Source organism: Cygnus olor, chromosome 1, assembly GCF_009769625.2.
Source record: "Cygnus olor isolate bCygOlo1 chromosome 1, bCygOlo1.pri.v2, whole genome shotgun sequence".
Taxonomy (NCBI): Eukaryota; Metazoa; Chordata; class Aves; order Anseriformes; family Anatidae; genus Cygnus; species Cygnus olor.
The window spans coordinates 97403157-97418052 of NC_049169.1; the positions used below are offsets into that span (position 1 = coordinate 97403157).

The window sequence follows — 14896 nt, forward strand, 5'->3', positions numbered from 1 at the left end:
TGCAATGCATAGAGACAAGCATGAAGAAAGCAGTCTGAAATAAAGACTGATAGCCTTTCACTCCCCTTGCTTTCAAAACTTTCTTTGTCTCTGATGTTCACCCTTTCCCATCTGAGGAGAGGCACAGCTCAGTGACCCTTTCACAGCACTCCTGCAACGTTCCTGCTTCTTATCAGCACATCTTGCCTTACTCACAAGAGCAGAGCCATTAACAAGGGCACAACAAGGGAAACTCCTACTCTGCTAGCATCACGAGAACAAGCTGCAGGATGGCCAACAGCACTTAAAAAAAGCCCAGGGAGAAGGGCAAGACATCAGTCATCAAGGCACCTCACAACAGCTCTGCTCCAGACCTCTATTTAATAGAATCCATACAAGTTAATAGGAACACCTATTGGGTTTGCTCTGAAGTCAACAGGCACAAGGGATCTGCTTGCCCAGTTTTCCCTGCTCTCTGTCTTAGAAATGCTCAAACCCCTTTTAACAGAATCTGCTGAACCATTTTGGGTGCACTTGGGTGTTGGAACATATATGCACACTCTTCCACCTGTTCATGAACCAGCAGTACTGGGAAAATTCCTGTTAGGGTGAAGACAGAAAGGTACTTGAACTAGAGGAAGATGGGATACCAAGTGTTAATTTCCAAGAGAAATCTACTAATTTCCAAAAATTTACTTCTGTGTTAGATGAAATCCGAAATTTACCATGAAAATTCCCCCAATATCTTTTCTTTTTTTGAGGGGGTGGAGGAGGATCAAAGCATTTCAGTTTTGGTTGTCATTTGAGGCTACCCTGATATGAGGTGTTCTTCATGAGTACCTAAACTGTGATATAAGGAGGCTTGATCTCCTGAGCATCCAAGGTCCTCATGGGGTAACCACGCAATCTTGGAGTGGACACCACCTGGCAGACCGTCTTCTACTGGAAACTTGTAGAAGTGTGTGTTTTGGAAAGAGTTTGCTGAAGTGCATGCATCTGGGCAATTTATTTATTTATTATTTTTTTTTAGTTCAGATGAATCAGCAGATCCAAGTCCAAAAGCTGTGCAAGTTAAAAAAAAAATCTCCTGTTTGTCTCCAGACCAGGTTTCCCAAATTTTTGAAACTGAATTCTCATCTTCACCAACTTCTAAAAAGATGTCCACTGCTGAAGTGTAAGACATCCTCTGTGGCTATTCTCTGCCTCAGCAATCAAAAGTATAGCTGTTCCTTTTTCTAAAACACATTTTCTTGTAATAGTCTTTGATGGAAGGTGATCTGACTGATGGGTACTGACATTCAAGGTAACATCCATTGTACCCACTGTGGGGCACAATCCCCACCACACAGCTGTGATTGAAGGCTGCCAGAAAACTCAGTTGTGAATTCCACTTACAACTATAATAAGCCTTTTTTTTTTTTTAATGATAAATAGTCACTTACTATCAAGACAACTAACTGGTATTATTTTTAGCTAGATATTTGTACTACAGCAGTGCATCACTAGATACAATTTACAGGCTAAAACACCAGCAAACTAGGTGCTGCACAAACATAGTAAACTATCCTGTGTCTTGGGAAATTCTGCTCTAGATCAAGAGACAGAGATGTGCAGGAGAATGATGTAAAGGGCAAGCCAGTGGCAAGGAATGGATAGTATAGCAGAATACTGACAGGACTATCATGGGAATAAAATGCAAAGATACTACTAATGTCACATCAAGGCTGCACAATCAAAAGATGAAAAATGCAAACATCAAGATTCCTATAGCAACTTTCCCAAAATGGCAATGCAGTCATCTCATCTACCATAAAGCCTATAGCTGAAAACACATTCACAGGCATATTTTAACTAGTCGAAAAATACCTTGGAATGAGAACACAGTATGTGTGCAGCAGTGTTGAATTAGCATCGCTGCTGGATCTGTAGTTTTTTGTTTTTAATAATCATTCTCAAAATACCTGGAGGTTGGGGGTGGGGTGGGGTGGGTAGAGAAGAAGCAGGTAAAATGAAACATAGAGAAAAAAATGCAAAAACTTTGGACAAACATCAGGCAGGTCTAACTAATAAAAACCTTCTGCTAGCCACTGTTGATAGGGAGAGGTGCGTGCTTCCCAGTGCCCTGGAAGTGTGAATGCTCAGGCACTGAAATTTCCTATGCCCTGTCTATGGTGCTCAGAACTTTAGTTACCTTCCTGACAGTTTACCCCATCAAATATATTCAGACGCCCAAGAAAGTCACTGAGGGCTTTCCCAGTGACTGCTTTAGATTTTTGATCAGGGTTGAACATGACATGTTTCAGACCAGAAAACAAACATATGAGGAAATTCAGGCATTTTTAAACAAAATATTTTCCCACATCACTCAAAGCAGCACAAAGGATTCCCACCCACCCCCAAATGACAAAAAAATAAAACTCACCTTTGCCTAGAGAAGCAGAGATCTTGCAAGCTTGGGAAACTGTACCTTCAAGGGCAATGTGTCAGAGTACTATGAATGAGCAAAACAAGGCTATAGTACCCGGGTGCACTACCAAAATGGCTGGCCTAATAAGATTCAGGTCTTGGTTGCATGGTCGCTGCTTACTGACAGCCCTATCAAGGCTGAGTATTAACAGCCAAATTCATTGTAGTTACAGAATTAATAGGAAAAAAAATGCAGCAGCAGGCATTAAAAAGTCCTTTTTTATATGAATAAAGTTTTATTGAATTTTAGACAATTAGAAAGAACAAAGAAAGAGGAGCAAACAGTCTTATGGAGAGTAGGAACCAGAAGAACTTTCCCACTAGAGGAGGGGGCCTGCTGAGGGCAGTGTTCCTGTAAATGCCACACGGGTTGTTTCAAAAGCGGAAAGAGTGTGTCTGGGTTTTTCTTTGATTGCGTTGTGTTTTGTTTTTTTTTTTTTTTCCTCCCACACTGGGGTTTCAAAAGCCACTCTTCTTCCCCATGTCAATCCTACCACCCAGCAGCAAAGAGAGCAGACAGACAGGAAAGAGGGCTGCTCTGGTGAACTCTGTGTACACGCACACAACAACCACCTGTCTGCACCACTGCACCCATTCTGGACAGAGTTGTGCAGGAGGGGGGAAGGAAGGGAGGCTGTATATTTTCTTTTTTTTTTTTCCTTTTTTATTTTTATTTTAAGCAAAGAAGGCACAAAATCTCAGCCAAGCTTTAAACCAAGTGCTGCCCAAGAACCCCCAACCTCCCCAAAGGAACTGCGTCTATGTGGGAACCCAGACCTCACCTCTTCCCTTCCTTCCACAGAAGCTGTGCTTGCATTTGAACAGTACAGGCAGAAGGCCCTGCCCAAGGTGTATGCACTGCTAGGGAAAGTGAAGCTGTGCCAGGACAGGGAAAGGGGGACAAGGAAGTCTCTTGGCTTAAACAGACCCTTTCCCAGTGTGAGCTACAGAAAGTCGCCTGTGATCGCCCACATTGCTTTTCCAAGAGCAGATCTGGGAGGTCTCTGGTACTTTTGGAGGTGACCACTGCCTTTACATGTGCAAGGCTTGGTGTTATGTAGGAGGGCAAGTACACCCATCCAGGCATGGTCCTCTGAGCCGGGGCTCTCTCACAGGAGGAGTCCAAGCCCTTGGTCCAGTCCTCCAATAGCACTAGGTCCCTTGAGCGGTTTCAACCCTTGGCTTTGATTAAGGCTATTTAGTTGCAATAGAAAAAGTAAAAGGACAGGTGCCAGCCCCAGCCACCTCCTTGACTGCAAGGAGATGGGAGAGCCACCAGCAGGTGCCACAAGTACCAGTGCGGGAAGTAAGTGAGGCAGAGAGACAGCATGTGGGCTTCCACAGGGTTACTCCATCCATTGAGCCCCTGCTTTCACTCTATCTAAGGAAAGGGATTTAGAAACAAATCCTGCCATCCTCAGCATCTGGGAAGTTTGTGTGTGTGTGCATGAGAGGGAATGAAAACCGTAGTGCTTCTGTGTGAGGGCCCCAAACACAACACGTGCCCTGACATGCGGGACAGCCGTGCGCAGTCTGATAAAGAAAACCCCCCATGCAAACACCACAGCTGTGGGGTCTGAAGCTCCTTGCCCTCTGTCTGAGCAGCCCAGGTTCAGCAGACTCCTCTCAGGGCCTGTCTGCTGCTCTGCCATACCCCAAAAAATAACAATAAAAATATAAAAAGCCACTAGATTTGCAGCAGCAGCAGCAATGCACCCTCTCTCTTCACAGAGCTTCTCAGGAGCAGACACCCAGATGGCAACACTCTCCACATCCATGAAGAGGGCTCTGGTGGTGACTGAGAAACACTGAGCCTAAGGACGACACGTGCGCGCATGTGTTTGTGTGTGTGTCAGAGTTGAGGGGAAAAATGGCAAAAATAAATAAATAAAGAGAAATGCTCTCTGACCTGCACCCTTGTCCAGCCTTCCCCTTGGCCTGGCTGGCAGCTGTGCCTCCACCTCAGCCAGTGCATCCTCATGTCCATCCCCATCCCACAACCTTCCTCGTCCAGCAGCAGGGCTGGCAAAGCAGGGAGGGAGTCATAGCTTCCACGACAAGGCATATCCTGACTGGGCACCCCTCCCTGCCCCACACAGGCTGTTGTCCTCTTGGAAATAAAACAGTAACAACAACAGAAAAAAAATATATATATAATCTCCCCAAACCTCCCTGAAAGACCCAAATGAACGGAAATGCCCCCCAACGAAACAAAGTGGAAACAAAAGCAAAAGCCCCCCTCCCAAGGCTGGGCTGGGAGGGGGTCCTGGCTGGGGCCCAGCAGCCAGGAAGGGTCCCCTCGTGCCCCTGCAGCCTTGGCACATCTGTGGCGTCCATGGTGGAGCCCCGAGAGCTGGGGGGCATCACAGCATGGCCGGGGCTGTCCCACCGGCTGGCAGTGGCTTTGGTAGGCCCACCCCGGCTGCCTCGCTGCCTTTCAGGAAGGAGTAGGGTCTCTCGGCCAAGTCTCTGCCTCTCTGGTACACAAGGCCCTTGCTCAGCTCATGGCTGCCGGCGTGCCCCTACACAAGGGAGCCAGCCCGGCTCTGGGCAGGCACCATGACAGGAACGGCCCCGATCCGCTCCAGCGTGGCCTGGCTGACGGCGTAGGAGCGGGTCTGCGGAAGCCGAGGCTTCCTGCTGACGGAGCCATTGCTCCGGGCCACCTCCTGTGGGGACGGCGCTGTGCTGGCCGTCACCACCAGCGTCTTAGGGGCAGCCGGGGAGGGGTGGCCGCCGTTGGCGTAGACAGGGCGAGCACTCGTGCTCCCTGAGCGGGAGAAGGGGGGCTGGCGGGTGTCGTTGCTGTTGCTGAAGCGGGTGAAGGAGTCTGTGGCATGGTTGGCCTTGGGGTCATTCCAGTAGCGGCTGTTGTAGGTGTTGGAGGAGGTGAGGGTGTCGTTCTCTGATGAGGATGCGTCAGCGTGGAATGTCTTGGCAGCGGAGGAGCATTTGGGTGGCAGGTCGTCCTCCCTGGGGAGAAGAGGGCATGAGGGTACAGCTAGGATGATGCTCTGTTTCCCCTATGCACCCCCGCCCCTTCCATCCACCTCCACTGGGGACAACGACATCAATTCAAGGTGAAAGACAGTACCAGCGTGAACTGGCATCACTTCTTGACCTGTTCGCTCATTCCTCTTTACGGGACCCACCTCTGTGCACATTAACTGCCCTGTGTGCCCACCACTGAGGGAAGCAACCCACACTTACGTTTGTAGGGGGCAAAACCAGTGGTTATCAGAACCACTGGTGCTACATAGCCAGTCAGTATGACTGTACTTGTACAATCAAAAAAGTTGATCCTCAGGGGATCTTTGGGATGCTGCCAGAGGGAAACACTGTGGCTATAACACCAGAGAACATCACAGCTGTACCTACAGAGCTCTTCAGCTATCACTATCTGATACTGTGGTTTAGGATCCCCACCACATACACAGTCACTCTCCTATGGCGCTAACAGTGCCAAGGTGAAGTTTCCAATAATGGTAATTTGGAAAGCAAAATCTGTAGTTACCATTCTTCATTTGCTCCCTACATTTTCTGGGCAGATACGGAGACCTTCCCCTGGCCCAGCGAAACACACCTAGGATGAGTAAAAGCAGGATCTCTGCTTCCCTTCCTGAGAGCTGCTGCTTTTGCTGGGTGATCAGAGATTCCCTGGCATCAGTTTTCCCTGACCCCTACCTTATCTCATTGGGAATTTCTTCTTCTTCTTCTTCTTTGTGTTTATTTTTCCAGTAAAACAGTGCTATGGCCACCAACACAATGCAGACAACAAGCACGACAGCACCTGTGGCCACTGCTCCAGCAATCAGGCCGATGCTCCAGGGGTGGGCTGTGGGGAGAATTGAATAGAGAATGGAGAAGAAATCAGGGCTGGGCTGTGGCCATCTGTGAACATTTGAAGCTATGTGGCTTGGAAGGGGGAAAGGCAGTGTCCCCATTCCAGAGTAAAACGATCTTCTGATAGAGAGGCACACGGTGGCTCACAGCAAACATGGTTACACGCGTTACTGTCACAAGACAGAAGCAGGTGACCAAGCCTCCTTTGGCAAAATACTTACGTGCAATGACTTGTAGGTCCAGAAGGCAAGTGCTGGTTCCAATGGCATTTGAAGCCACACATTGGTAAAGACCTGAGGACACAGTGCTGATATTTCGGAGAGTGACAGTGCCCTGGACTTGGTCTAGTTAGAGAGAAAAGAAGGATTTAAATCCCCCCGCCCTGGGCTTGAGGAAAACCATGAAAAGGCAAATCCAGCAAATAGAGAATTGATGTGTGAGACTCTTAAGAGATAAATAAATTAGGAAATAACCTTGAGATGGAAGCATTGTGCACACACGCACAAGATTAGGTCTTAAGGAGCTTACACTAGATATTTCTTTTTCTTCTTACAGATGAATTTCTGCAAATGAAAGCTTGGGACTCATATCATTGTGTGAGAGAAGGGAGGAAAGAAGAGATGTGCAATTACCTATACCCAGATCTACCTGCTAAATTCAGTCCTGCCTCACAGCAACACTGCTTTCCCATCCGTGGGCTTCCTAACCCCTGCTCTTGCATTTTTTCTCATTCTGGAATTACCTGAAACTAAAATTCATGTGTGTTCTTAAAATACAGCAAGACAAAGGGCAAAAGTAAGTACTGCTACCTCTATTCGGTCAGGACACAGGCTAAGAAACCTCACGGATGGGACTTGTGGCCGGGCAATACCCAGTCTGATCAGGGTCTTGCTTTTGCACACACCTAAAAGGCAGCTCCAGCCTAATATATCAGAGCACAGTGATCTCAATGAGACAAGATGGCAGGATTTTCAGGGAATAATTCTGCCTCTCTTCTCCCAATTTTCAATCTATGAGCCTTGCATTTGGTTTAAAATTTAGGTGAATTGGCAGATGAAATCTCCAGCCATGTGCAAACATCTGGCAACCTTATTCCCTGTCTCCTGTTTGACTAGACCCTTGTTCCTTAAAGGGGAACATTAGTTCTGTACCAAAATAAGATGAAACTTTAAATGGCCACTGATGGATACCTAGTCCAAAACACTCCAAGCACTCCAGGAATCTTCGTTCCGAATAAGTGACCATGCAAGTGATGGCAGCCACTCAAAGAGCTGTGTCATCTCGGGCAGCTCAGACAAAGGAAAGCCCAGGCTGCCACCTTGGAAATAAGAGGATAATCAGAATGAGCACCTTGTGTGGCAGTTGGGGGCAACTTGGGAACATTGTCCAGTTTCTCCCAGAGGTATGTTGGCCGGGGGATGCCTTCTTCCGAGCTGCAGGTCAGTGTGATATCGCTGCCCACGTCCAGGGACCCCTGGATTCTGCAAAGCGGGGCAGAAGGAGGAACTACAAGAGAAGAGGGGAAAGTGACAGAAGATCAGAAAACATGACCAAACAGTGGAGTACAGGCTCGTTCTGGACACGCACTGCAGGGAAAAGCAAGGATATTGGCATGAGCTGATAGGGGACAAGAATCAGACAAAGCCCAGAAAGGAGGTAGCAGACAGGAATCCTTTAAGGTTTGAGGGGTGACAATTCACAAAGATTCCTGACTAGCCTGTCCATCAAGGTACCAGATAACTGCCTTCCCAGGACCCACTACTTGTAGAGCCCTACCTAGAGGAAAAAAAAAAGGATGAACATTTCTATGTTTGAGACAGCAAGGGTAGCAACAACTAACAGGGCAGCATAAAGAATATGCTGTAGTTGGATTTTGTTTTCATAGCCTTATAATGGCACATGCTCTGTAGTATTTTAATGTCATAGGGAGCATCCAGAACTAATTCCTTTCTTGAAAAGGAAGCAAAGATCTAAAAGTCCATTCTCTTCTCTTGTCACTATGCACAAAACTCTTACAGTCCCCTTAGCTCTCAAAGATGCACACATGCTTTATTCATGCTTCTTTGCAACTCCACATCACAAGCCTGCCACAAAAGCTTTTTCTCTACCATATTTTAAAACTCTGTTATACACATCTGCATATGAGGGTATGTGTCCTACAAACTCCCACAGTCCTCAGAACCCAACCCATCCCTCACCACAGTATGTCCATGGGCTCCAATGCACACACCACCATATTTTTAAGCTATGAGAACCATCAAACACAGAGGATTCCCGTGCCCCAATTCCTTCCCTTTCCCCCATAATCCCAATACACACACCCAAGACGGTCAGTCCAATGACTCCAATATTCCTGCTGCCTCGGTCAGGAAGATTGTTGACCAAACACTGGTATGTGCCAGTGTCTGAAAGCTGGGTGTTGTTGATGAAGATGGAGGCACTGGTGGTTGGCATTGTCACAGCAAACCCCACTCGCCCATAGAACTGGGGTGCACCACCAAAGATCTGACCCCCTTGGTAAAGAATAACCTGGAAAAGAAAGGAAGAATCAAATAACACTCTGCAGAGGCTGAACAAGGAGGGAGAACAGCAAGTAAAACATGGGCTCTGAAAGCTGAAAGGACCATTTCCTAAAGGATCTCTGAATAAGCAAACATCAATATACAACGGTAGACCCAGAAAGACTGATCCTAGGAGAAGCGTTTTCTCTAAAGGAAGAACACAGTCAGTGGCCTGTTTTATGTCAACAAAAATGTTTACAAAAGCAAATGGACCAGATAACTACCCAAGTCTTCTGGCATAGCTGGATGGGTAATACCACCCTGTTTCATATAACAGTCATTACCCATCCAGACAGGATTGATGTAGAGAGGCAGAGACTCTGCAGGTCAGTAAGTACTTTGCTGGAAGGCATCCGCCTGGTGGACAGTATCATTTTGGGTGTCAGCCAGTAATGTCCTGCCATGATTTGAAACTGCTCACTGACGATCACTAGGATGAACTGAATAATAAGCAATGCAACCCTAGAGTCTGTGCAGCCTCTACCAATCCAACAGCTTTTATAGCAGTCTGTACTCAAACCAAGTCCCTGAGGAGCAAGTTCTCTTCAGTGCAGGACACTGAATCAGACAACTGAACAGCAAATGTGACAGGGACAGTGTGACCAAAGATCAGTGCATTTCAGAGCAATGGGTTTCTTCTCCTCTCAGTATGTAGACAAACCCAGGCCAGCAGCTCACAGGTTATGATTGTTGTATCCAACACAATAGGGTCTCCTTTGCTAATGTTTGTAAGAATGGCCTTGCAAAAACAACAGGCAATGAAAAAGTAAGAGGGAAGATGAGTCTATGAGATCATGTTACAGAGATTTCACAGGTTTAAGCCTGCAGCTGATTCCAGATCCTTCAAATCCCAAAGCCAGTGCACCAAAACCTGGATTATCTTGCCTGTGCTCTTTTGAACACACAAACCACCAGAAGTACAAGGCAGCCATACTGTAACACATACATCTGCCCTGATTGCACATCCAGTCAAGGGCACAATGCACACAATCAATTTACAAGGCTTTGAATAAATCAAATTCATCTAAGATCTGCGGATCATGTTCAGCAATGAAGAGAATGTTCTGGGGCAACCAGAGACTCAGCATTGTAAATAGACTACATCCAGATGTAGTCTATTTACTAGTCTATTTACTACTGTCAAAAGGGTATGGAAAGGAAAACTCCAAAGAAATATATGCTCCAGTGAGAAAGGAGTTACCTGTTCAGGCTGGTTGGCATTAGAAAGAGGAGTAACCATCCAGATGACATTAAGGTTAGTGAGAGCAGCATTAGTGGTGAAGGTGCAGGGCAATACTGCTGTCTGGCCTCGGGCAACCTGGATACTCCCTGAACTGACTGACACCTCCAGAGGACACACCATACCTAGAAAGAAAAAGAACACCCAGTTTAAGCATTTCAGGAGAAGGACTCCCAGTTTGAACATTTCAGGTGGCACCATGCACAGACAGGTCATGACAGCAGCATCCTGTTGTTACACAGCAGTCCCTTACCAATTACTTCAATCTAAAGAATTATATTTGTCCCTCAACATATGAGGCTGCTCTCATGCAGACCTCTTCCAGAAGCAAATGCAGATAGGCCATCCTTCCAAGTGAGAGCACTCTCATTTCAGAGCCTCTGAAAACATCAGGCTTTGTTTTGGCAACAGGGAAAGAGTTGTAAAAGCAGCCAAGCTGTGTTTAAGAGATAATGAAATATGTTTTCAATTCCATCAATCTTAATGATACCCGACATCACTGAAACAGAAGAGGAAACTGCAGTCTAAAAGGCTTCACCAAGGGGTAAGAAGAGAGAACGCATTATTTAAAGTAGAAACACAGATCTCCCCCAACTTCTCCTCCTTGTGAAGTCCAGTATGAACAGAAACACTTTAGCACTATTTTTAATTTAAAGGGCTAGAAATCTAAATATTTTCCAGGCCAGGTGTTTCTTCCTAGCTGGTGAAAAATGGCTACTCAGATAAAGGAGGATTTGATCCAATCTTTTTTATTTCCCAGCATTTCCACCATTCACTTCTTTGCATTCCACACAAGCTGGATAGGGCACAAAGTCTGACAAATCCCGGCTTCCCAGTGCAGCAGCTCAAGGCTGCAGTGTTTAGACTGCAAGTCACACAGGGAAATATCTCCTTTCCTACTGCCAAAATCTTGTCAAATAAAACTAACCAAGGAGTCACCAGCACTGTTTTGAGTAGCACTAAAATTCTTTAAACCACTTTCTCGCACAAAATCAAAACGTTGACTCTAGACATCTCTCATCATGCCAGCTCACTATCTTCCTGTTCAACGCATGTAGGAGGCTGCTGGAGGAGATGCTAAGAAGTTTTCAAGCCCCAAGGCAATATCAGAATATTGCTAACACCGGGATGTAGTCTGAGGACTACCCTATTCTCTTGCTGACTTCAGGAAGAGCTGCTGGCAAAGTTTTCATTTCACCTTTGCTGAAGGTGAAATGCTCCTTGAAAAAGAATATGGTTCCAGCTGAACTCTGAAGAAATTGAACAGGCTAGTTTCTGAGAAAAAGCTAAGTGTTCACTCACACATGCGTGTGTTGGGATCCTTCTCAGCCTGCCTAATGGAGAAATGGGTCACTCAGAGCCTGGAAGCACTGAACTTCAGACTCTATAGATCCAAAGTTAGCAGCACCTGAACAGCCTGTGATGAGTTCCTGGATTTGGACTGAGTGCTCTGGAGCTGCAATACACAAGGACCTTGCAGATCCTCAGCAACCTCCTCCAGACTTCCCAACTCCCTCCCTTCCTCCCCAACTGCTACCCCTAAAGCTTCAGGTAGTTCTGGGAGAAATGCTTCAAAATAGAACCAGACAAAATGACAACTTAAATCTCTCTGAGTGAAATTCATGAGTTTCTTACTTGGCAGAAAACAAAACAAAAGTCTGACTTTCCTCACAGGCTTGGAACATGTTTAAAAATATAGAACATTTTGGAAATTCCTACTGAAACAGTTTGGCTCTGGTTCTAAAATCTGAAAGAATTAGGTGCTTGGACACAGAACAGCTGGTGAAAGCTTAATCCATCAATCTCCTATGAAAGGCTGTCAGCAGCAAGCGGAAGTAAATAATTTGAAGGGCCAGTAATAAGCATGACCTTTATTACAAGGCATCTGCCTTCCAGTTGCTTCTGTGGTCAACAGTTTGGACTCCTGAGCTCCTTATGGCAAGCCAGGCAGTTGCAGTAGCCCAAAGACCAGAAACAAGGTATCTCTTACTGAACATGACTTTGACAAGAGATCTTCTTCTCTTCAAGCCTACCTTGGCATGACTACTCATCAAGTCCTATCACCATCCATGTGCTAAACAGTGTGCAGGGAGACACAGTAATCTGGACGTTTATTGGATTACACCCTCTAACGTGGAGCTGAAAACTCTTCTGCCTTCTTCAGTGTAGTTTTTATGAGATGCTCCACATGACAGGAAAACCTGCCCCCAGCTTCTCATCTGATTTGGAATAGCGAAGTATGTTCTTCAGCCCCATTCCTCCAGTTCCCTCTCCAAGAAACACCTACATGATCAAGTTCTTGTAATTCAGGAGAAGTAGTACTTCAGTGTGAGTATTCACTAACAGCAATTTTTCTGGAAAAGTTTGTTTTTGCAAATTTGGCTTAGTTTAATCAATCATTCAATCACCAAGATGATGTGATTTTCATACCTAACCACCCTCTCACCATGCCAAATATTTGCTATTAGTTGATTGTAAACATCCTGCAGAATAATAAAAATAATGAAATAGAGCATGCATAATTTCCTCGCTGTAAAAATAATTCTCAATACACTTGAGAATATCCCAATTTGCTTATGAACCATTTCAAAACAGAAAGAAAACATGTATTATCCCCTTTTCTCTTCCAGTGATCCACTGTCACCCTGTAGCAGCCTTCAGAACCCATAATCTTCCTCCCTACTCCCCCCTTTTCAAAGCACCACGGCATTCAGATTAAACTGAATGACACAGAGTTGTTTCTGTGAGGGGGGACACTAAGGAATAGATGAGGTTTCTGTCCATTTCTCTTGCCAAGGGAACACCTGTGAACCTGGGCTTGCAAGACAAGCAACCTCCTGACACCACGCTGTTCTGTCTCTGCCTTGTTGAAGCACTGGGCAAGGCAGTTCCTTAGGTTTGCCTTTGCCTCATACATCCCAGGGCCTGTCAGCTGCTCTCTGGCCCAGGATGCACACGAAGCAGGCAGCACAAAGACAAGGACTCACTTTGTTAAGCTAAGTGGCACCTGCAGGGCTACAGCTGGGGAAAACACATACAACCGCTTCTGACAACTAAGCTTAACCAAGGCAACAGGGGAGGCAGGAGACCAAATGCAGGCAAAGTCCTCTTCCACCAGCATAAACAGGGAGGTGTGCTAACACAGCACCAGGGCCAGGGGGAGGCGTTATTACAGAGTGCAGCTTCTCTCCCAGGGAGACAGCTGAAAGAGAAAAGATCAAATCCTCTTCAGGGGCTTCAATGTATATCTTCTCAGACTACTAGAAAATGTAACATGGTTACACATGCACTTGTCTGTCTACTGCATCCTTCCACACCAATACTCATGGCCCAGAACACAGGTGGCTGCACACAAAGACACACACACATCAGCCACTGTGCCCAGGAAGACACCTAGGAGGAAAACTGAACCAAACATTACTTATTTAAACATTTCATATTTAGGAGTTGCAAAAAAATGTCTTTGCATTAATGTAAAAGGAAGGAGCCAGGGGAGAGAGGGAGGAAAAGATTTCAAATTTAGCATAAGTGTTGGGATAAGGGTTTTTCAATGCAGCCTAAGGTATGAAAGCTTGAATTCCCTTGGGTAGATATAAATGCAAATATAGATATATGCACAAACATACAGCCCAGCCTAGTAAGTCAAATTACACATAAGAGGTGAGAAAAATCAAGCAAAAAAATGTTGTAAAAGGTCTCCTTTTGACAAGGTACATAATTCTGATCTTTTCTAAGCATTCAGAGAAGTTTAATAACTTGTAAGAGGCAGCAAGAATCAATCACCACCATATCTTTTTTCTACTAGAGCTGAATTATGATGGCCATTACACCCTCTCCTGTATGTGCAATCTCTTCCTTACTCCATAATTAAGCACCATGCCTGGAGGTAGAGCAGGGTACACACACCACTGTCAGCAGAAGGAGGAGTGGGCCCTTCCTGTACGTAGGACACTTTGATCTTAGCTTGATTCTGCACACAGCTTTCTCCTTTGATCCCGATGCACCGAGCTCCCATCACTAATTAGAACAGATGCTCCATTTTTGTGTCCCTTACCTATCAGGGAACCAGCCAGCAGAACAATGTTTTGGCTGCAGAGCCTCTTTTAGAGTGTCTCCATTTTCCCATGACCAAGTAATTATTCTGGCAACAGATCACTTCAATTTCATTTTTGATGGGGCACTATTGCTTTTCCAAACAGCACACTTCGCTACCTCCCCAGCATGTAGCTCATGTAGGTAGTTCATACAGCACAACACAAGCCTGTAGGGCCCAGACACACAACCAGCATTTTCCTCCCTGCTGGGTACAAGGAGGAGACAGATGCCATCACATTTGCTACCTCCCCTAGAAGGTTTGCAGCCTGACAGGCTTCAGAATATACCAGACACAGCAAAGATCAAAGACATGAGCACGTCTCAGCACTTTGACTCATACTAAGAGGAATGAAAATGTTCCCAGCTCCCATTCATTGCCACACCTCTCTGCCAGAGATCACCAGAAGGACCAGCAAATCAACTCAGCTGACAGCCCAGTGAGCAAAACGAGGACTTCCATCATCACCGCTTCACATCAAGAGGCCAGTCTGTAACATGAACAGCTGATGCACCATGATGGCAGGTGGTCAAAGACCACAGGGGCCTCAGAGGCTGCAGAGGCTGTCCCTACCAAAAGCACCATTGTTGTGCTGTTGAAGCTGTCCTAAGGGCACCTTTCCCTTTACTGCATGATAATCCTCAGCATGTTTTTCAGAGGCAGCTATGCTCAGCAAGGTATCTGGGTACTGTTGGATGGGTTGGAGTATCACGG

The 14896-nt window shown here is 45.9% G+C and overlaps 1 protein-coding gene across 5 annotated transcripts in view; it reads right to left on the reverse strand.

The window, feature by feature from the left end:
• Window positions 1-2658: 2658 nt before the first annotated feature.
• The window catches only part of IGSF11 (immunoglobulin superfamily member 11), a 96788-nt gene continuing 84550 nt past the window's right edge, over window positions 2659-14896 (reverse strand). For 4 of the 5 annotated variants that reach the window (XM_040571275.1, XM_040571293.1, XM_040571297.1 and 1 more), the window contains exons 2-7: window positions 10051-10214; window positions 8610-8817; window positions 7639-7794; window positions 6510-6632; window positions 6130-6280; window positions 2659-5418 (exon numbers count right to left, since the gene is read on the reverse strand). In XM_040571275.1, coding sequence (XP_040427209.1) covers window positions 4968-5418; window positions 6130-6280; window positions 6510-6632; window positions 7639-7794; window positions 8610-8817; window positions 10051-10214 — 1253 coding nt within the window. In that variant the 3' untranslated portion in view covers window positions 2659-4967. The remainder of the gene's footprint in view (window positions 5419-6129; window positions 6281-6509; window positions 6633-7638; window positions 7795-8609; window positions 8818-10050; window positions 10215-14896) is intronic. The other variant, XM_040571306.1, reaches the window with a different exon arrangement.